Here is a 21,777-nt window from a genome sequence, read left to right as displayed (position 1 = left end):
TTTGATGAAATTGAATATGTGTATAACTCAGATAATAAATGATTAAAAAATCAAAGTCATAGCACCTGTTCGCGGCTCACAATCACCCATTGAGTGTTCAAATTAGTAGTTGGTCGAACCGCCCCTGGTGGCAATGTATGCTTGAATTCGTCGAGGCAAGAAGTGGTAGAGGTTCCTAATGTCATCCTGCGACACATTCTGCCAGGAATTCATCAGTTGTCACTCCAGATCTGCGATATTTTGTGGTATCCGAATCTGGCGGCCTACTATATCCCAGACATGCTCGATTAGTGAAAGGTGTGGTGACCTTGCTGGCCAAGGAAGAGTATCAACCGCACGAAGACAGTCTACAGATATGCGAACGGTATGTGGCCTGGCATTATCTTGTTGAAAATGGCCCCAAGATGACGTGCCATGAAGGGTAAGTAAACAAGGAAAATACGTCTGGCGTTTGTAAAATCTACAGAAAGCATATCGTACTGGAATAAAGTTATATTTGCAAAAAAATTCAAAATTTGAACCTATAGACGAATTAAAATGTGGCAAACTCTGAATTAACCCGCAACTGGGTAGGTGCGGTGACATAAACCGCTCAGGTTGGTTCTCCCATCATTCCTATTTTAATTTTAGCTAGGGTACTGTAATATATGAGGTATATGCTTTGTAATATATGAGGGCCTATGTTTGGTAGCAATGCCTTTCTTTCTCTTCTTACAAAAAATTGTATAGAAATTTTTCATGAAGAAAATAGCTAAATATAAAATCTGAGAACCACCATTCAACAATTTATCTTGCATATAAAAATGGTAGAGCTTCGATTAGTCGAACTTCGAACTTCAATAGTTAACAATTTTCGATAAGGTAAACTGAATACTTTTTCTTGAAGAAATACGTTACAAATCAATCTTATTTTTTTCTAAATGAGTCATATTTTATTGATTTGATTAGTCGAACTTTTTTCAGAGGCCGCTAAAATTATTTCTATTTCATTCACGAAAAGCAGAATCCGATTTTATTCGCAACACATGTGCTTCAAAATATCTTCTTTTCAGTGATAGTTTAAAATAAAAAATAAAAAAAAAAAGTTGAATTTTATAATATTTACTACCGATTTCATAATAAATAATGATACTGTTTTCCCCCAAAAGCATGTTTAAATCGTCAAATAAATTTGTTTCTAATTTATGAAACTGATTTTTGTATTCTTTCTTTCAGTTCCTCATAGACTTGATGGTTTCCAGTAAGGCTCATGCTAACAAACCTGTCTTGGAATTCGTGTTAGTATCAGCAGCGCCAATAGAAACAGCAGCTAAAATGGCTCGCAGCTATCAGTTACTATCTCTAAAAGAAAAGGATCGTGCAAGGGACTTGGAAGTTATGGCAGTCTTTTGTGAAGCTATGGCTGCAGATCTTTTAGGCATCACGGCCATATCATATAATACGGGAACATTACTTAGATCTGTGGATTCACAGAATCAGCCATTTTTGGATGTACTGATAGAACTTCAACAGAAAGAAGTTGTTGCTCATCCGGCAGTACAGAAATATCTCACAGACTTATGGATGGGCAGCTTACAATGGGCGTCATGGAAGATGTCCCTCATGTTTTTGTCGTTCCTAGTATGCCCACTGATATGGATTGCCTTCTCATTACCCCTAGGACATAGGTTCACAAGCATACCCATTATCAAATTCATGTCATACTTGGTGTCACATATCTTCTTCATACTTTTACTTTCATTTACCATCGTCAACCCATGGCTGCCACTGTGGAACTCTACTCACCTCATACCATACGTACATGAATGGTTGCTACTCATCTGGTTGATTGGACTTTGGGTATCAGATGCAACAAATCCAAAGGACAGGGAGGGTTTAGGTTTTATAAAAGTTATCATAATGACTGTCGGTTCCATGGGTATAGCAACGCATGTTTTAGCATTTGTTTTTCCGGACGAACATTCTGTACTAGTGTGTTTATACGTACGCAATCAGTTCCTCGCTGTAGCTCTTCTATTGTGTTTTGTCGAATTTTTAAATTTTTTGACATTTCATCATTTATTTGGACCATGGACAGTAATCATCAGAGATCTCATAAAAGACTTGATGAGATTTTTAGCTATATTAGGTATCTTTTTAGTGGGCTTCTCTTTACATCTTTGCGCCATATACCAACCAGTATTCCTCCCTCAAGGCGCAGACAACCTTACGCTGGCCGTATTTCAGTCTCCCATCAACACCTTCGAAATGCTGTTCTTCGCTCTGTTCGGCCTCGTGGAACCGGATTTCATGCCACCCATGCATCTAAGTCCTGCCTTCTCCAAAGCAATAATGAAGGTGGTGTTTGGAATATATATGATGGTGACAGTTATTGTTCTCATCAATCTTCTCATCGCCATGATGTCCAACACTTACCAAAGGATACAAGCCCAGTCGGACACCGAATGGAAGTTCGGACGGGCCAAGCTTATCCGAAATATGAATAAAACATCACCGTCACCTTCTCCCATTTGCCTCTTCACACTTCTTGGACAGCTTTTCTGCCGATGCCCGAAGAAAATTACAGGTAAAACGATGCAAGATAGAAATCACTGCAATTTATTTTTGCATGAAAATAATGTTATGGTTTATCAATATTTACTTTGTAATATGTCCTAAAAGTCTATTCATTTAGCCAACAATTAAATCTGTAATTTTTAATATTAATAATGTCCATTCAATTTATTTTCAATTATTTCAATACTTTCAATTATTCCCCGTCCAAACAGAAAAGTGGTTAGTGATGCTGACTGCTGTACCGAAGGGCACCGGTTCGAATCCCGGACAAAGCATGGATGCTTGTAAATGTATAGTACCTGTGCGGCACGGGGGCATTCAAAATATGCGGTGAGCTGAAAGTCCTTTCGAGAAGTTGGTGGTAGGATAAGAGGGTTGGGACACCCTCGAACAAATCCCCTGGGAGCTCTGCTTCAAAATTGCGCCGGAACTGAGCAAAGTCGGAATGTCACCTGCATGGTGGTCAAAGCTGTTGCCAAACATAATGCACTCTTGTAGTCTTTGTCACGATGAAATTTGTGGGCTTCTTCTGATTAGGTCAGACAACTGAGATTACTCACAACACAACAAAATTTTATTTTCAAGAAACATTCTACTTATTAAATTAAGAATTAAATAAAGCTGAGAAAAATTTGGTATGATAAAATTTCTCCGATATTTATAAACTACATCAGCTTCTATAGCTACAATTTAAAAAGTAAATATTAAAATGTTCAGTAATGTTTGATTAGATCAAAAGAGTAATTACAAATTTATTTAATTTATTAAAACTTTTGTTTTTTCTATTTTAAAATCTAAAACAAAAAATGAGTAAACATAAGATGCGTTTTCTTTTGTAACTTATTTAATAAAAATAATTACCAGCATTCTTACTTCGCAAATGATAATGCCGTTACTTTTAAATAAATCATAATACTGTGTCGAACGGCGTTCCTTTTTCTGGAAACAGGTCTTGAATATTGTTAAGTCTCTGTCAGATTTTGTTTAACATCAGGTACACAAGAAAGTTTTCATCGCTTCAGGGCAACTTTCAGTTTTAAAATAGTTTGAAATCATGAGAAGTCAGAAGAATAGGAAAATTAATCAAACCGGATAATATTTTTTGGCCTGAAAGTCGCAAGAGATGTACATTAAAAGCGCGTATAAGGCAGAAACTTCGTAGAAATCTTTCTCATGTTTCAGTCGTTTGTTTAAAAATGAACTCATTATTTTTTGATTAATTTGTAATTCCTCAGCCAAGACTAATGATATTAATTAATGATGTTGTATAATTATTATCGTCAGTCAAGAATAGCTATAACAGATAATTATTACTGTCAGCTTAGATTAATAATTTTAACTAATATTTTGTTCTCGGCTATCCGCTTCAGGGATTTTTCATCACAACTTTGAATCTTAGATGCCAGTGGTATTCAAACTTTTTAGAAATGCGATCCTACTTGAGACATGAAGGTAACGTGTTGGCGTCAGGATTTTTCTCTTACATACACTATGCGTATCATTTTGATTTTACGTTATTATTTAACAGAATAGAAATTCACAACCAACATCATTATACTTTATTCTACTGCTCTTTTAAAAAGTGCATGAGTAATTAATATCGTCTGTCGCCGTGGTTACATTCCTTGTCTCTCGTCGTTTTTTTTTTTTTTTTTTTTTTTTTTTTTTTTTTTTTTTTTTAAATTACAAATGCCTTGAATATCTTTTAATACCATGACGCCATCTGGCGGTAGACTGTAGAAATTGCTAACATATGCCAATCCGAAAATTGAAACAATTAATGATTTAACTCTACTTGCTCAGACGTAGCACTAGGCAATATTAAAAATCAGGAAGATATCATTTCTTGAGCGAATTAATATGAAACGAACAGGCGCCATGAAAAACAGTCATGCTGCGTTAAAAGCAGAAATGCAGCAACAGATAATTTGCGAGGAAGTCTTGAAATAGGAAACTTCGGATCAAGAAAAATATTCACGTCTTTCCCAAAGCTTGATTCTTAATTAAAAATATATATTTTTTTTCCCTTTGAAGTTTGCATTTATCTCACAAAAGTGATCACAAAAGTTTTTTTTATTTTCGAAACCAATGTAGCTTTTTAAATACATAAAATCCATATTAATGAAACAAGGGTTTCTTGGAACTAAGAGTTTACCTAGTGTTCTTTTGACACTAAATATTTTCTCAAAAACGAATTATTGAGTTTAAAAAATTAATATTTTCTCATAAAGTAGACAAACGATATCGCAAGTATTCGAGTATTATTAAAATTATAAATACGATTATCCGCAATAAATGGAATATGTAAATTCGAGAAACTATTTTGCGTCGGACTAAGATATAACATCTAAAAAAAATCGTTTGTTTGAGTTGTTCAGAAAGCACTCAAACGAACTATATTCTACGAGAATAATAATAATATTCAACGAACATTATTTACGATATTCTTCTTTTTTAATTTATTTATTTCTTTTATTTCAACATTTTGTTTTGTTGGCTACTTCAAGAAAGTATATGCGATTAGAACAAGATTAGAAATTCATAAACTATTTCTTCATTTGCAACTAAATAAAAAGAACTCTGTTTTACAGACAGATTACTCTCTGTTTTACGCGTAAAATGCAGGACACAGTACCGTCAAAAGTTTTCAATAATCGAAGTACAGAGAAGAATAGAAAACATAAGGAATGGCAGCGGTCCACAAACCCTCGTGCCAAAAGGCACATCAACTTTTTAAACAGGAAAATCAAGCAAGAAATTATGGAATTCAGAAACAAAAAATGGGACTTTCTCCTATCAAACCTGGATCCTTAAGATCAAGCAGTATGGAAAATTGCTAAATCTCTAAGAAATAGCAGACCAAATCAAACTCATGCAATTCATCACATCGGAATCTCCTATAATCTGAGGACGAGATTGCTAATATAATGGCTAATGAATTAGAGAAAATATTTCAACCTCACCCGCCTGAGAATAACTCCCAAGAAGAAGAAGTTAATTTTACCATTGACAGTATTAACAATTATCCTATAACAAATTTCATTCCCTTTACTTCACCAAGAGAAGTAAGAGAAATTATTCACAAACTCAAGCCAAGGAAAGCCAAAGGCTATGATCAGATTAGCAATGAAGCACTTAAAGCTCTTCCTAGACGTTGTATTACTAACATAGTCAATATTTTTAATGCCTGCATCCGAAATAATTATTTCCCTCAGCAATGGAAACACTCCATAATAGTCAATATCTTAAAACCAAAGAAAGATCCTAAACTCGTCACTTCCTACAGACCTATCAGTCTTTTACCTTCATTAGGAAAAGTATTTGATAAAATCCTTTGCTCAAGGCTCACTAACCATCTCGAAAGACTCAATTTAATAGATGATCTGCAATTCGGCTTCCGCAGTGGACACTGCACGACTCATCAAATTCTCAATTTGGTGGAATTTGTTTCGCAAGCCTTTACTAAGAAAAACGGCGTGGCTGCATGCTATCTCGACTTCGAAAAGGCCTTTGATAGAGTGTGGCATGCAGGCCTCCTGCATAAATTGAATAATTTTATGCTTCCAAACAGTTTCGTAAAACTCATTAGTTCCTATCTGAAAAACAGGACTTTTCAAGTTCGCTGCGGTGACGCCTTATCTGTCAGAAAAAGAATTCATAGCGGGGTCCCGCAAGGATCCGTTCTTTCCCCCCGGCTCTATGTTTATATCAATGATTTCCCGCACCCATTCAACACGAAAATACTCAAATATGCTGACGACACTGTAGTACTGACTGAATCCAGAAGTCCCCAGCTCGCTCTAAGTAATTTACAAATGCAACTCAATATGATCAATCACTGGTGAAAGACTTGGAAAATTAAGCTCAACGCCTCTAAATGTTGTATTGTGCTCTATCGGAGATACAAAACAAGATTAAGAGTTAATACTGATATCTACTTAGATAGAACTCTAATCCCTGTAGCTAATTCCTATAAATATTTAGGTGTTTACATAGATAAGTCTCTCAACTTCAAAGATCATATTTCTTATATCTTAAACAAAGCAAATGCAGCCTACATGGCAATTTATCCTATTATCGGCAAAAAAATCGAAGCTCAGTCTAAAAATAAAGAAAATGCTTTACATATCTCTAATTCGACCGATCATGCTATATGCAGTGCCGGCATGGGCAATCGCCAATAAAACTGAGCGCAAAAAATTGGATATACTTCAAAATAAAATTCTACGTAGCATTGTGAATGCACTTGGTACGTGAGAAACTCTATAATTCATAACGACCTGGATATTCCATCTGTGCATAACTTTATACTCATGACAGCTCACAACTTCTTCGAGAAGATGAAGCATAGTCAGTAGAACGCAATTAAACAAATGTTGGATTATGATCCAACCATTGAATATACTGTCAAACGCCCAAGGACAATTCATCACAATTCGTTATGGTGGTAACTTGTAAATTTTAATTTTAAAATTTACTTGAACTCTAATTGGACTCTATCCTATTATTTGTGTTGCATCTTATACTTATGTTAATCAAGAAAAATTTTTACTCAAGATTTTTATGTTACTATTTCATTTTTTAAAATTATTTTGTATGAATTTTTACTTTATCGTATGATTCTACGAACTTTTGAACTTTTTACGGCCTATCTAATTACTGCATACTTCTGAAGGACTTTGAACTCTTATGCCATTCACAGCTTCAAACTGTCTTCGCGCCATTTTCATGATGTCTCACTATTGCTTATCCTGCACTCTTACTAGCTATATTGAGCTCACCACCTGTATTTGCCATACAACTCACTGAACCTGCCTACGTGCTTCAATTTAATGCCATTGCTTACCACTGCACAATTTTTATGATGAACGCCTACTTTCGTAAGTATTAAGATATGCCTGCTCACGCAGCTGAATTTTCTTCGCCCACGGGTGTTGGCACTTCCCTAGTACCATTTATTTGAAAATATCTTTGCCTAGTGCACTTTAATGCGATCTACTGGCGAAAACTCTTTAGTAGTTAATGACCAGAAAAAAGTAAGTCATAAGTCATAATAATCGAAGAGAAAGTGCTTCGAAACTTAACAGCACATTTCATTATTAGTTTGGGAGGCCCACCAGCGGCCGAGCGGTAAAGTCGTAAACACTGGTAGTTCGGTCCGAGGTTCGAATCCCGCGAACGGGCTGGCTGCATGGTTGTTTTCGTGGTTTTCCCCATATGTAACGTGTATACGAGCCAGTTTCCCTTAGAAAGTCCTCCACGAAGGTATCCCTCCCCTTAGGCAGATAGCCTTCGTGTGCTTTGCCATAATTAAATACACCAACATTATTAGTTTGGAATATTTTTTAATCGAGACACTGTTAAAATTTCACTCATATCTGTTGGATAGGATAATGGCTGCACGACAAGGGAAATATCCAAATTATTGGAAGAACACCTTCCTCGAAATTTGAGAAAAATGACAATTCTAAACACTGCAAGAAGGTAAAATTGGCGCACGGCAGCTAATTTAACATTTTTGTTTAGGATGATCCATTTTTACTACAGAAAAGAAGCAAAGAAGAATTCATAGTTAGTTCTAGTAGTAGGAATGATGGAGGAGGTGTTGTGATATGCGAGTGAATGTCGCGTTGAAACCACTTTCTTTATACGTAATACACTGTATTAATATGCCACCCAGACGGAAAAATGGTTAGTGACTCCAAAGGGCCCGGGTTCGGATCCCGAATGAGGCATGGATGCAATTGGTCCATCCCTTCACAGAGGCAACGGTGGCCTATCCGTTGCCTCTGTGAATTATTACGTATCTCCATAATTATTACGTATCTCCATAATAAAGGGACCACGCCCTTAATAGTGGTCAAAGCCTGTAAAGAATACAGACCGCCAGTGTCGACAAAAAAAAAATTAATTATTTTTATATGCAATCCGTATTGATATTCTTAAACTGATTTTGAAATCATCAGCACAAAATTTAAACTCGCAAATCTATCAAAATAAATTACCATATTATGCATATTGCTATGAATATGTGATTCTGATTGCTATATAATTAAACTAAAGAACTCAAAACACATCCTCAGTGCTCAGATTTAACATATATTGAACATTCGGCGAGAAATAGGATATAATAATCGGAAAAAATATTTCTTTAAAACATCAACTGAAATTAATAATGCAAGATGAATGAAGAAGTCCCTGAAGGACTATTGTTTGAGTTTTGCTTTGAATCACTATAAATGCCCGTTTCAATTTTCAAACTGTTGCCATTAAGTATTAGAGTCCTGCATTATATTTGAAGAAATTAAATAATGAAAAATCTGCATAAATGTATGTATATTTCTCGCATTGTGATAAAACAACGGTACATAGAGCCATCGAATTTTGAATGACTTAATCCTCTTACGAATATGGGCATGTGGAAGACCCAATTTGAAATTTGGAATTTGTTTTATTATCGATTTCATATTTTGTAAAACTTTAACGAACAATGGCAACACTCTACGGATTGGAAAAAAAACCTTTTTATCTCCAGCGCGCGGAACTTTGTATCGGAAATTCTAAAGATAGGCTCATTTTAAAATTATTTTGCGACATTGCTATTGAACTGAATTTCATGTTTTAAGTGCAAAGAACATGATATTTAATAAATAAAGGTAACGGACAAAACGTTAAAAAAAACACCCTTTTAGACGTAATTTAAAATCCGAAACCTTTCAGATTTTTTTGTTAAAAAGTATCATAAGCGCTGGGATGGCTGAATCGACAAACTAGCGTATGTTTTAAGAACTGCCAAGCATGACACGCCGGGAAACACGCCCGCTGAATTATATTTGAATGTTTTTAGTTATGATGTTTTTCACCCCAGTTTTCTGATTATTAACGCTATAACGTTTTTTTTTTTTTTTTTTTACTTGTAGGGGTGAAACCTCAGTTACATTTAATGAAATCTAAGAGAGAAGCAGCAATTCAGAGAGGAGATGTCCCAAGAATCATGCCAGCTGCATGGCAGAGACGACGCACTAGAAGATCACAACAAATTATGCCTGTCGGTAAGCACTCAGAATACTTTATTATGCCATTTTTTTAAAAATTTACATTAAAAAGTATTCAAACTATTATTATTATTATCAAGAAAATTTATATGTAATTAAGCATACGTCGAAAGCATAGGATCATTGCTTCTGAGTTTCAGTTACTATACTTCAACAAGGAAAGAATGCATATCCAACGCATTATTGCCCCAAAAGTAATACAATTAATATAACCATAATAAATATGAATTTCATATCGAATCAAATACTATAAGGAAGCAAGTAAAAAATCAAAACGATTTCTGGGAAGGTTTTACATTGTTTCGTATAAAAATTCCAATTAAATTTCATAGCACGCATTGTTTGCAAATGTTCATCCATTGATAATGATGTGTGCTGGGAATTTACATACTTCATTTTCGTAAATGTTTCTTCACATTAGTAAGTACTCCTAAATAGATATATAAATCCTTTTGCATATGATTTTAATTGAACGCATTTAACATCTGAAAATATATTTATAGAAGTGGGTTAGATCCATTTTTAAACATTTTTTGGCGCATGACCTTTTTGCAGATAATTCACTCCCAACTGAAGGTCTGACGGAAGCTCCTCAATTATACATTAAAAATGGATTTTGAAATATGGAAATGTCTTTTGCATTTGCATCAAGATCCGATAAACGCTATTGTAACTGCAACTTAAGGTCAGAAAGTACATCTGCTGCGAATTTTTAGGAGAATAAAAAATTTCGCTTATATTTGAAATTTTTTACAGCATGGAAAATGATCATACTTGTTTAATGCGATTTCTGTTTCCAATAATAAATCTTTCGGCGATATAACTACACAGTATAATACGTTTCACATATGAGCACTGTTTTTTCCCTGTAATTTTTAATTCGTTAAGATATCCCACGATTAGTTGTAGCAAAAGCCATAGCCATTCATTGTTCCATAGCCAGTCACTGTTCGGGAATAGTAGTTGTACGTAGTTTTTCTTATTTAGAGGAATTTTTTTACTTCTCTCAGTTCAAAAAAGTCTCAATAAAGCTTTTGCTGAATCATTGATATATTGGCAAGTATAGAAGAATAGAAGCAAATTCTTCACTCACCTCAAACTCTTTATTAATCTCTCGAATTATCCCTGTCCACAATCCACAGCTAACGAAAACCACTTCAAATTTTATTTTCGTCTCATTTTATAATGAACTCTTGATGTGGTTCTCGATGTCCCAAACCCTACCAACAGTTCATCTCGTAGGAAGACTAACATATTGAAACAAATTCATTTCCTCTGAGCACATTTCCTGGGCTGCCGCAAGTAAATGTGATTTAATAAATTCACAGTCGATAACCTTTTCGTAGAATACATGAGCTATTCGTGAGCTACTTCTTATCAACTTTTACTTTCACGAAAAGATTGCACTATATGAATGAAGCACTCCGTTTTAAACTTTCCAGTTTCAGAGATTGTTCATTTTCTTTGAGTTCGAATACTGCGTTGCGTGTCTAGTTTGGTAATGAGGACGCATATTGCACTTCTTTTGCACAGCTGTCATTACATAATACTCTGTCATTTAATTCTATGACAAAATAATTCACACTCCATTCCGCTTTAAAAGCACGACATCTGAAGCCCACTTTTTTCTTCTTATCTGGTCTTGAGAGTGATGTGGCAACGGTAAGGATTAAATAAAATAAAGAGAACAAAATATCACAGAGCCCCTATAGTCAGTTAAGCGCCGACAGACGTCACAGACCACGTGCGCAGCTAAAGCTAAACTAACAGAACTGGCAGCGCTTGTTCTATGGGCAACGGCAGACGATGAAATATGAATATGCGACGCCAGTAGCGATACGTGCGGTCAATATTCACAACTTATCCATTCAACTATCGGCGATTGCGTAAGAGCACGTAATTTAGTTTACTTAAAATTGTTTCATGTAAAAAAAAAAAAACAACATTAAGCCACAGGCCGGATTAAATTACGCGCGGCCCGTAGTCTGCCGACCCCTGTCCTAAAACGATCTCATAGATGGCATTTGATGTTTTGATACAGAACATTTTTACAGTATTTCAGACTGCAACACCTTATATACTTAGAGACTTGAAAAAAAAAATAAATAAATAAATAAACTTGACTGCTCTATTTTCGCTGACCTTTCCATAATCGAATTGAACAATTTCCTAGACTAAAATGATGAACTAGTTAGCAAATCAAATCTGAGTAACAGAATATTTTTACGTATTTCCTTAAAATACAATGACATAACTAAAAACTACAAAATCTGATTTAACAATACTCATAATAATAAAAATAAAATTTAAAAAAAGGCTTGTAGGAAATGCATCTACACCTTTCACAAAAGTAGTGTTTTTAAAAAGAAATGTTTATCGGTATATCATTTATGAAAAAAATTTCTTTTGCTGTATTTCAAAACAAAACTTTGTAATTGATTGCAATGAGAGAAGAAAACGTTTAATCAATATAGTCATTTAATATGGCGTATAACATTGTGTAACCCTTTTTTTTAGAAACATTCAAGGAAAGATGAAAAGCGAATCCGCATCCACAGAGTTAGTTACATTCCAAACCTGTTTTAAATAATAAAATCGATCCTTATTCATGTTTGATTCCCTTCAATAAAAAAACCTGATGTGTGCACCATGACTTCCTTGTACGGAATATTAAATTATACGCATTTTTTCTTGAATTTCATTTAAACTTATTGGATTGAATTAAATCTACTTCTTCGATAGCGCATAAACCACAATAGAATAAATGCACTTTTCAAAATTCACTATATTTGTTTACCATAGCGACACTCTGGCCCTAGGTCCACTTAACAGCTCTACAATTCAATCATTTTTTTAACGTTTTTTACTTCCTTATACAAAGTAAAAAGGAAGTATTGTAATCGCGAAAAGTTTCAGGCAGCATATTTCAACGAAAATATCCATTTTGGCCGCTATCGAATGCAATTTAACGATGTATTTGCATAATATCTGTACGTAAGGACAGAATAAAAGACTCGTTTCCTCCAAAAAATTATAAAACTGCTTTAAAATTAATTCTGAAGAGAATTTTTCGTGGCGTCGGTATGAACGTATCTCGCATAACTCAAAAATGAGTAGCCTTAGAACGTTGAAATTTTGTATATAGGACTGCTATAACACGTAGATGTGCACCTCGTATTTTGGTTGCTATCGGCTGCACCAAACGTCTATAAATATATTTATATATATATCCACTCTGTTACCCGGCTCAGTGATCTCAGTTTCTTTACTCTTATATGTTTGTAAATTGTACATTTTTTGCTTTAAAAATGATTGAATTATGTTGTTCTTATCTTCCGGTTAAGGTTTTTATGCCTTAGTAAATCTGCATGCAATACTTTTAGAATTATCAACAATTTTAAAGCTGTTTAAGTGCCGCTAAGCCTAATAATTTTTTGGATGGCGGCCATTGCTTGTTTACATTTGAAACTGCAGGATAGTGGATTTGTTGCCAATCTAGAGAAACTTATCTTCGCAACAACAAAGATAACGCCTTCATTTATTATTGCGAATTAAATCGTGCTTAATCCTTTCTGGAATTTTTTTCGAGGAAATAAGTGTTTAAGATTTACTTCATAATTTTTAATACAGATATTTTGAGTTTTTATGTATTTTTGCCTTGTCGCGAAGTGAGAACTGAATTAATTGTATGAGAAATACTCAATCATCTGTGATAAAATGTTTTTTTTGTTTTGTTTGCTTAATTTTTTTATACATCGTTCTAGCTTTATTATAGTATTTGAATAGAACATGTGGCAACGATTAGATAATTCTTTAAATGATATACATTTTGTGCATTCTGAGTTATAATATGAACGAAATATAATACCGTTAAGTGAACTGTTTTAAAGAATGCATTTATTCTATTGTGGTTTATGAAATGCAAGAAAAAATGCGTATAATTTAATATTCCGTTCAAGGAAGTCATGTGGTGTACACATCAGATTTTTAACTATGTCTTATCACTTAGAAAGAGGCAATCAACCATTAAAGGCCTTTACCAATATATTATACTTGACTTTTAAATGCGTGAAAAATAGAGTAAATTGTATCCCATAATATGGAAGTACTTGTGCACATACTGTGCTAGAACTCAGAGATTACTAGCGACAGAGGCTCCTGTGCCGCCACCTGTAGAATAAGTAAACTTTGAACAAATGAGGAGCTCGTTCGTGTGGCGCCATCTATTAGTAGGGAAGAAAAGCATTTTAGTTGACTGGAGCTCTGGTGGTGCCATCTCTTGCAGGATGTATTGTAAGGCATTTTTAAAATTTCATAAAAATTATTCTTCTGATAAGCAATAATTGGTAAGTAAAATGATGAAAAACACAATTTGCAGTACATTGAAACCTTTTACCAGAGTAAAAACTATTTACACACAAAGCCTACCTGCTTTGGCAGGAACAAAGTCCATAGCGCTTTGTATAAGTAAAACTATAAGTAAAGAAAATGAAGTAAAACCTTTGCGAAATAAGAAGAAAACGAAAATATATACATTGCCACCGACTATTATGGTGAATAGTGCAGGGCCTCTTGTGGCATTGTTCAATTTTGATTGAAATTTTGTTCATTTGAAATCATAAATTTAATAAAATTTGAATTTAATAAACTAAATTTAATAAATTTAAATTTAATAAAATAAAGTTTTGTTCATTTCTTGTGGCATCGTTCAATTTTGATTTGATTGTTCAATTGAAATCATAAATTCCTAGTTTTTTGATGATATTCTTAGGATGACTGTCACATTTCATAAAAAAGTTATGAGAAGCTTTTAGAATTTCAGAATCCGTGGGTTTAATTTTTAAGTCATTGAGAAGAGTGCTGTTTTGTACGAACCAAGGCGCATTTGTAATTCATTTTGTTGATGCTGTGGCTATGCGGGATTTTTTCAAACCTCGCCGAAAACGTCTCGGCTGGAGCTCTTCCCGAGTAGAAACAACCAATCAGACAAAAGTTCTGCTTCTGTGATCCCACGTGATCTTCTGTGTGAAATCATGTGATCCCAATCTGAGAGATAATCGATTACTGTTTGGCATTCAAGTCTTTGTAGCAAGTGAAAATGATAACCTAGCTACGTGAGTTTCGTGGAATTATGCGGGTTTTGAGAATTGTCCCTTTCGACGTCAAGTCCCGCGTAGCCGAAACATAACGTGATTAGGACATTACTCTATCAAGATACACTGCTACTTCACATAAAGGTAGCCTGCCTTTGAGAATATTCTGAGGAAAACCGGTAAGAATTCGTTCTAGAATGTTCTCGCTCCATCTACGGCATATTGCCAATTCTGTCACCAGATGGGCGATTCTGCACCAAATCTGGCAACCCTAACCCTGCTTTGAAGAAACTATCATTCAGCAACAATATTTATTTGAAGTTATTGACATTTTGGAAGGCAATTTTAATTAGTTTAAAATCACTTTGTTGCCATGTTTTTAATTATTTCTTCTAGATAGCAGACAAAAATGCGTCTCGCCTGAAAAATAACTCAGAACACTTGTCACTGCTTCATTCTTAGAAATTTTCTCGAATGTAGTCATACAGCGAGTTTCAAAAAGAATACAGTCAAAAGTCTTTAATTCGGACTCGTCGGGACTTCGGTGATTCCGGATTATCGATTTTTCCTATTATAGACCATCAGTTTAAATCTGGTAAGATGGCATGCAGAAATTATAAAATTCAAAATATGAAACTGTAATTTATAAAATAATGAGCAATTATGATCTAAAGGGTATCAAAATTTGCAAAAAAAAAGCTTAATATTTATTTGTTTACTTTTTAAACATTTCTTTCAACGCGCGCATGCGTAAAGCATACGTTATGCATAGCCGAAATTAGAAAATTGCAACCAGAAAACTATTTGATTTTGTATTCGTGATATTTATAATGACGAGGAATTTTATTTAAATCATATCAAAGATGGAGTACATCGAGATGAAATACTACATTTAATAAGTAATTATAAGCCGAATAAAATAAAAACATCTGCCCTGAAAATAACGGTAGTGCTGACAGATCAACTTCCAGTTCATTGCGCGCCGCGACGTTCCCCCTCCCCCCCGTGCAGAGCAGCGTGAAATTGATAAACAGATTTCGGAACGGTTAGATAAACAAAGGATATGCCTCTATCCATTTTTTGGAGCAATTCCACTTTTTGTTTGATGGACATTGAAACATACTTTCGTTTTCTAGATCCTTTGGGAGCTCCAGCATCGGAAATTCTATTTGACATAATCGAAAGTTCAAGCTTACTTTTATAAAATTGCTCTTACAGTCTGCAAAAAATAATAAGCCGGATCCAATTCGAAGATTAAGGAACAATGCAATCATCAACATTAACTGAAATAGATAATTAAATAATTTTAGCTTATACCGTCCGTTATACATTAAACGCGCACGCGAAAACGTACTCTGCGCTTGTGCGCAGTCGTAAAGGTCTTACGCGCACGCGTAAACGCCTATGCTCGTGCGTCAACGCGGCGCATGCACAGAAAGTTTTTAGCTTTGAGGTCCGGATTATGGGTGTCCGAATTAACGACTTTTGACTGTATATGTATTTCGAATGCATATATTTATTAAGCTGCATGACATACGAATATAAAACTTATGTACAGACATTCGCACACATATGTAGGAACCTCTCAAATTCAGATTACAGATGTTCAATATGCCTTCCATCAGCAACACGAACAATATCACATTGATACTCAAATTCCTCCCATACTTGGGTAAGCATGTCCGTCGTCACTGATGTTATGGCAGTACAGATCCAGTTCTTCACCTCTTCCAGTTCTGTGGGAATGGTGGTACACAAACGTCATCTTTAATGAAACCCCACAGGAAGAAGTCGCAGGGTGTCAAATCCAGTGACCGTGGAGGCCAGCTGAGACATGCTAAGTCACCAGCTCCTTGACGACCAATACAACGGTTTGGTAGAGTTTCATTCAGATAATCATGCACTTGGAGACATGATTATCTGAACTGGCTGTTTCCGAGGCTCTCGGAAACAGCCAGTTTTTTAACATAGCAAGCTACTGCTGACCATTAACCGTGCTTCCATCAAAGAAGAATGAGCTGTAAACAGAGGATCGGATATCGCACAAAACACATTGATTTTGGGCAAAACACATTGATTTTCAACACAAAACACATTGATTTTCAACATGTTCAAACGCTGCATGTGAGTTCTGTAGGCCCCAAATTTGAACATTGTGTTTGTTTGCATGACCACTAACATGAAAAGTCACTTCATCACTGAACGCGATGAGTTGTGCGAAAGTGTTATCATTGTCAATAGCATCAATAATCTCGTTACAAAATGCCACACATTTGCTTTTGTCATCAGGATGCAAAGCCTGTAACAAATGTAACTTGTACGGCTTCATAAGTAACCGATGTCTCAAAACATGCCAAATTGTTGTTATAGGCAGTGGTAACTCCCGACTGGCACGACGAGTTGATTTTGAAGGACTACATTGGAAAGCAGTTTGAATTCGTGCAACATTTTTGTCGGGAAGATGATGGCAGGCAGGACTCTTTCCTTTACGTACACATTCTGTATTTAGAAACTGTCGATACCATCTGCGAGTGTTCCACCCATTCGGAGGATAACTTTGTACCTCAACTTGAAACATCTTTGCACTGTAATCGCGGAATTGCACTTCGCAAACTCGAGAACACAAAATGATTTCTGCCACAGAGTAGCCATTTTAAACATGCGACGGTTACCACGCAAAACAGAAGACAACTGACATCTAGTGGCTATTAATATAAACTAGAATACGTATTCGTTTCGCCAATAGCCAAGCCAAGGCGAGGCGCAGCGATCGATATTTTGGACAAAATAACACTTTGTAATATGTATATTCTTTTTTAACCACAGTGTATTTCTGATGTTGCTTTCATTGAGCCTGAAACAAAATTTCAAGCATACTACAGTGTGATTCAGAAGTCACCAAATTTTCATTTTATTATTTATTCTGACAATGGAAAATCTTTACAAGTACAACTGTACTCTTAGACCTGCAGATTCGATATCTATAAAATTTCTTTTGACATTTCAAAATGTATGCCAATACGCTGAGTGCTGTATTCCCACAATAATCATGACTATATACTCATGGATATGTTTAAGTTTCATTAATTCGACACATTCCATTTATTGCTAAGAAAAATGTTCCTTCTTAACGGCAAAAATTAGAAGTCGAAAAATTCAATGATCTGCCTGGAGACCATGAGATCTTAAACAAAATTGCTTATTTCATTTGAATGGACATGTTAATGGAATACACATACCTAGCCAGCAAATAATCTTCATGAGGTACCACTTCACACTAAAAACGTGGGAGTATATGTGCAATATCTCGGAGATATTATGTGTCTTTCTAAATTCAACTGTTGTGCCTAACATTTATGTGCACATCATCCAACAATCTATGGTAATACTTGAAGAAGAAAGTTATTGCTGGTTCCAGCAAGCCAGTACTGACATTTTTAGATTAGAGTTTGGGGAACTTTTGAATTGTACTGTATTTCTTTAACCAGCTGCAGATGACTGACACGTACGTATACGCAGCAAACCGTCCATTTATTACATCAACTCCATACGCAAAGAGTTAAGTTCAGCCCAAAGGAAAGTGGGATAATGAAAATATGAAACATCGTAATATCACACAAATGCAAAATGCATGCAACTGGCTTGCATTACAGTGAAAATATTGCAAAAGCCTAGCTATTCAGCTAACTGGAAAGTTCAAGCAACCGAAATATTTTAGAACCCCCCCTCTAAAAAAAGTAAATAAATAAAAATAAGAGAGTACGTATAAGAAAGACATTATCGCCAAACGGTGTGAATTATTGCCGATAATGGCTAGGCATAATGTTACTAATGTAATCATAAGATCATCGCCAGACTTATGTAAACTTTAGTTGTTGATAAGCCAACGCTTAGTTTTGTAAAAGAGGATACAAGCACATGCTATTTCCATTTTTCCTTAACTTTTGGCAAAAAATATTAAAATTTTTGGCCTCCCTTCAATGGAACATCATGCATTGCAGTATTTTCAAAATAACAGGATCCAATCAAAAAGTGTGTGTTTATGGGCACGATATGCGATTTTATTTTTAAATGGATAAATAATGGAAATAATAGAAATAAAATATGAAAACTTATGATAAGTGTATTAAATCTCTTAAGCTATATAAGTAAATTGTATATGTTGATTATCTAATTAAATAATGAACGATCTTGTTGTCTTAAACATCTGCCAGCATGTTTGGCACAAGTTTAGCGGCATTTTGCCAACTTCCATACTTCGACGGTACTTCATTATCAGTATTAACATTCCTGTGTTTAAGAATTACGAAATTATGTCAGCTTTTAAGTCTGAAATGCAGTTCTTTTTTACCGAAATCTTACATAATTTTAAAAGTAGGCTTTAATAACAAGATGACTTTTTATAATTTTAAACTGAAATCTTCTAGTTATTTGTTTTTTAAAAGTGGATTGTACTTTTTATATGCTCAGCTATCTAAAATGTCTCGAGCTTTCCGGATTCTCAATTTTTAAATGTCATAATGTAAAAACAGAAAGATGCCACAGAAGTCAAAATATTTTTCGCATCATTCTTTTCCACAGTTACTAATTCCAATCTGAGTTCTTTTTTTATAGCATTTAGTACTGAATGTAACTTTACTGACTAACGAACTTACCAAAGTCACCTGATACTTTCCTTCATGGACCATTCAAGTCATAATGGGAAATTTGTATTAAAATTTCAATGTCTTTTTTTTCTTTTCAGTGCAAAGCCTGACTGCTGGACGACCAATTGCAAAAGTTGTTGACTGGCCAACTATTGTCCTTAAATATTTGGAAGTAACGGGTTCTGATATAAAAATGGAATTGCAAGAGGAAGCTCATACTAATGACTGAGAAAACACAGATACTTAGAATGAATTTAGTCTGATTATGGTGCTTCCTAGAAAGAAAAATTCCTGTTGAATCTAGGCATCCAGAGCATTGACAGATCAAATTGTCAAATAAACTGATGAAAATCTGAACTAAAGAAATATTTTTAGAAGTGTAGATAAAATTTGTGATGAATCATAATTAATTCTTATATAATGTAAATATAATGAGCAGAAATTTGTTCAATGAAAATTTTATAATATATTTTAGAAAATAAATAATCTTTTTGTGACTATTCTTTTTATTATTCCTGCTTTTACAAATAACCAAAAGTTCTCATACAAGGGATGTGTTGTTATATAAAATGTAATTATTTCTTGAATGTAGGAACCTATATAAAATCTCAGTCCCTAAAGAAATATTGTAAATATAATGGTACATTTGCATTATCCACCTAGCGTTCCCGCAAAGTCGCCAGACATTAGCAACTACTTTCTCGCCAATCTAATAAATGAAAATCAGTACCCATTTACAAAAAATGGTGGCGTGCTGAAAATTACATAAAACAATAAAGAATTTTTTTTTAAATTAAAAAAGGAAGAAACATCCACTATGAAATAAAAATTACGCAAAGCAAACAACCATAATGAAACAATCAAAATTTCATAAAATATTAACAAATTAACTAAATTAAAAATGCAATAAACATCCTTAATAAAACATTTAACTTTCTATTTTCTTCCTTCTGCACAGCCACCTGTTTTATCTTTAGGGGAAAAAAAAATCAGAAAACTGCAGACTCCTCGAACATTGAGGAGCAAATTGGCATTCCTCTCCATGTATATATCGATCTATTTTAACTTTAAAAAAAGTCAGAGAATTGCTTTTATTCAGAAAAACCAAATTTTTTGACATTCTTCTTTTTCTGTATTAGACATGCATACTTTTCGCAGGTAACTGCATCAATCAGTATCTGTATATGGAGACATATCGAGACAATGAGAACTGTAAGAATGACGAAACTTACCAGATGTATATTCTTTAAACCAGTAATAAATACAGCAAACAGCTGTCGTAAATAATATTCTGCTATTCTCCAACCAATTTCCTATTAGCATTCAAACACTTTGCTGCCAATGTGGATACCACGGAAGTATCAATATAATTACAATAGACCTTCCAAAAATAATTTACACATAAGTTCAACTTTAAGATTATATAAATCATTTTTAATCATTCCAACATATAGTATTTATATACATTCTTTAGATTTAATTCTATCTTGACAAATTTTATAAAATCACACGGCATATTTTATTCCATTTATATATATATAAACTCAGTCTATTTACATGTGTAAACATATACACAGATACAAATACACTAAGGGGTTATGTCCACAAACCAATGGAAACACGTTTTTTGTGTTCCTGAAGCTTCTTCACACATATACTTATTCAGTTTAAGAGTCCCGCTCATTGTGCAAATAGCAATGTTCATTGTCGATCACGATTATTTTGATAACAACACTCACTTTCAAGATGCAACTGTTTTACGATTGGATTTGTAATTCTGATCTACCATAATGTTTGTGACAATCTCCGATGTTCCATTTGACGTCATCCATTTTAAGCAGTTATATGTTGATCTAAGCAGGCACCTGATCTCTAGCTAAAAAACAACAAAAAATATTACCACCACCACCCCCAAAAAAAGAAGAAAGAAAGAAATAAAAGGGAGGAATAAAAAATTACAAAAAATGTTTGAAAACTCTAATTTTTAAATTTTGAGCAGAATCTTGAGGTAAATAAACCTAGAATGCTCAAAATTAGGAGATTAGGCCCTAACAATAATATTTTTAAAAATACCATATGAAAGTAATTTTATAAATGTGAGTGCATTGTACCATACATACATTCATTGCTGGCATATAGCAAGTGACAGGGAAATGTTATTGAGGTGCCAAACATCATCAAAAGAGACCATTACAGAGGAGGAGACTTACTTGTAAGGGATGGGATAGTAACAAATGGCTGCATCAACCTCTATGTGATTCCTGGTGATTCCATCACAGCCATCCAACATCACAACAAAATTCTACACCCTCTTGTGCACCCTTTTATTGCTGCAATGGATACCGATGCAATATTTATAGACGATAATGCCTCCCACATAGAGCTTGGATGATGAGGAGTTATCAGGAACGTTAAAGCATTTCACAT

The 21,777-nt window shown here is 34.3% G+C and overlaps 2 protein-coding genes across 3 annotated transcripts in view; one reads left to right on the top strand and one right to left on the bottom strand.

The window, feature by feature from the left end:
• LOC118190026 (uncharacterized) overlaps window positions 1–19,844 on the top strand; it is a 226,173-nt gene extending 206,329 nt beyond the window's left edge. Inside the window, exons 27-29 of the mRNA XM_035360710.2 lie at window positions 1,216–2,566; window positions 9,477–9,608; window positions 19,449–19,844. Coding sequence (XP_035216601.1) covers window positions 1,216–2,566; window positions 9,477–9,608; window positions 19,449–19,579 — 1,614 coding nt within the window. The 3' untranslated portion in view covers window positions 19,580–19,844. The remainder of the gene's footprint in view (window positions 1–1,215; window positions 2,567–9,476; window positions 9,609–19,448) is intronic.
• Window positions 19,845–19,867: 23 nt separating this feature from the next.
• Window positions 19,868–21,777, bottom strand: part of mus81 (mus81 structure-specific endonuclease subunit) — a 53,706-nt gene continuing 51,796 nt past the window's right edge. The window contains exon 11 of one of the 2 annotated variants that reach the window (XM_035360709.2): window positions 19,868–21,226. In XM_035360709.2, the coding sequence (XP_035216600.1) occupies window positions 21,223–21,226 (4 nt within the window). In that variant the 3' untranslated portion in view covers window positions 19,868–21,222. The remainder of the gene's footprint in view (window positions 21,227–21,777) is intronic. The other variant, XR_015040583.1, reaches the window with a different exon arrangement.

The sequence above is a fragment of the Stegodyphus dumicola genome, chromosome 4, assembly GCF_044657685.1.
Source record: "Stegodyphus dumicola isolate Sdum_Otavi_A_Nest chromosome 4, ASM4465768v1".
Classification (NCBI taxonomy): domain Eukaryota; kingdom Metazoa; phylum Arthropoda; class Arachnida; order Araneae; family Eresidae; genus Stegodyphus; species Stegodyphus dumicola.
This window is presented reverse-complemented; position numbering and strand designations above follow the sequence as displayed.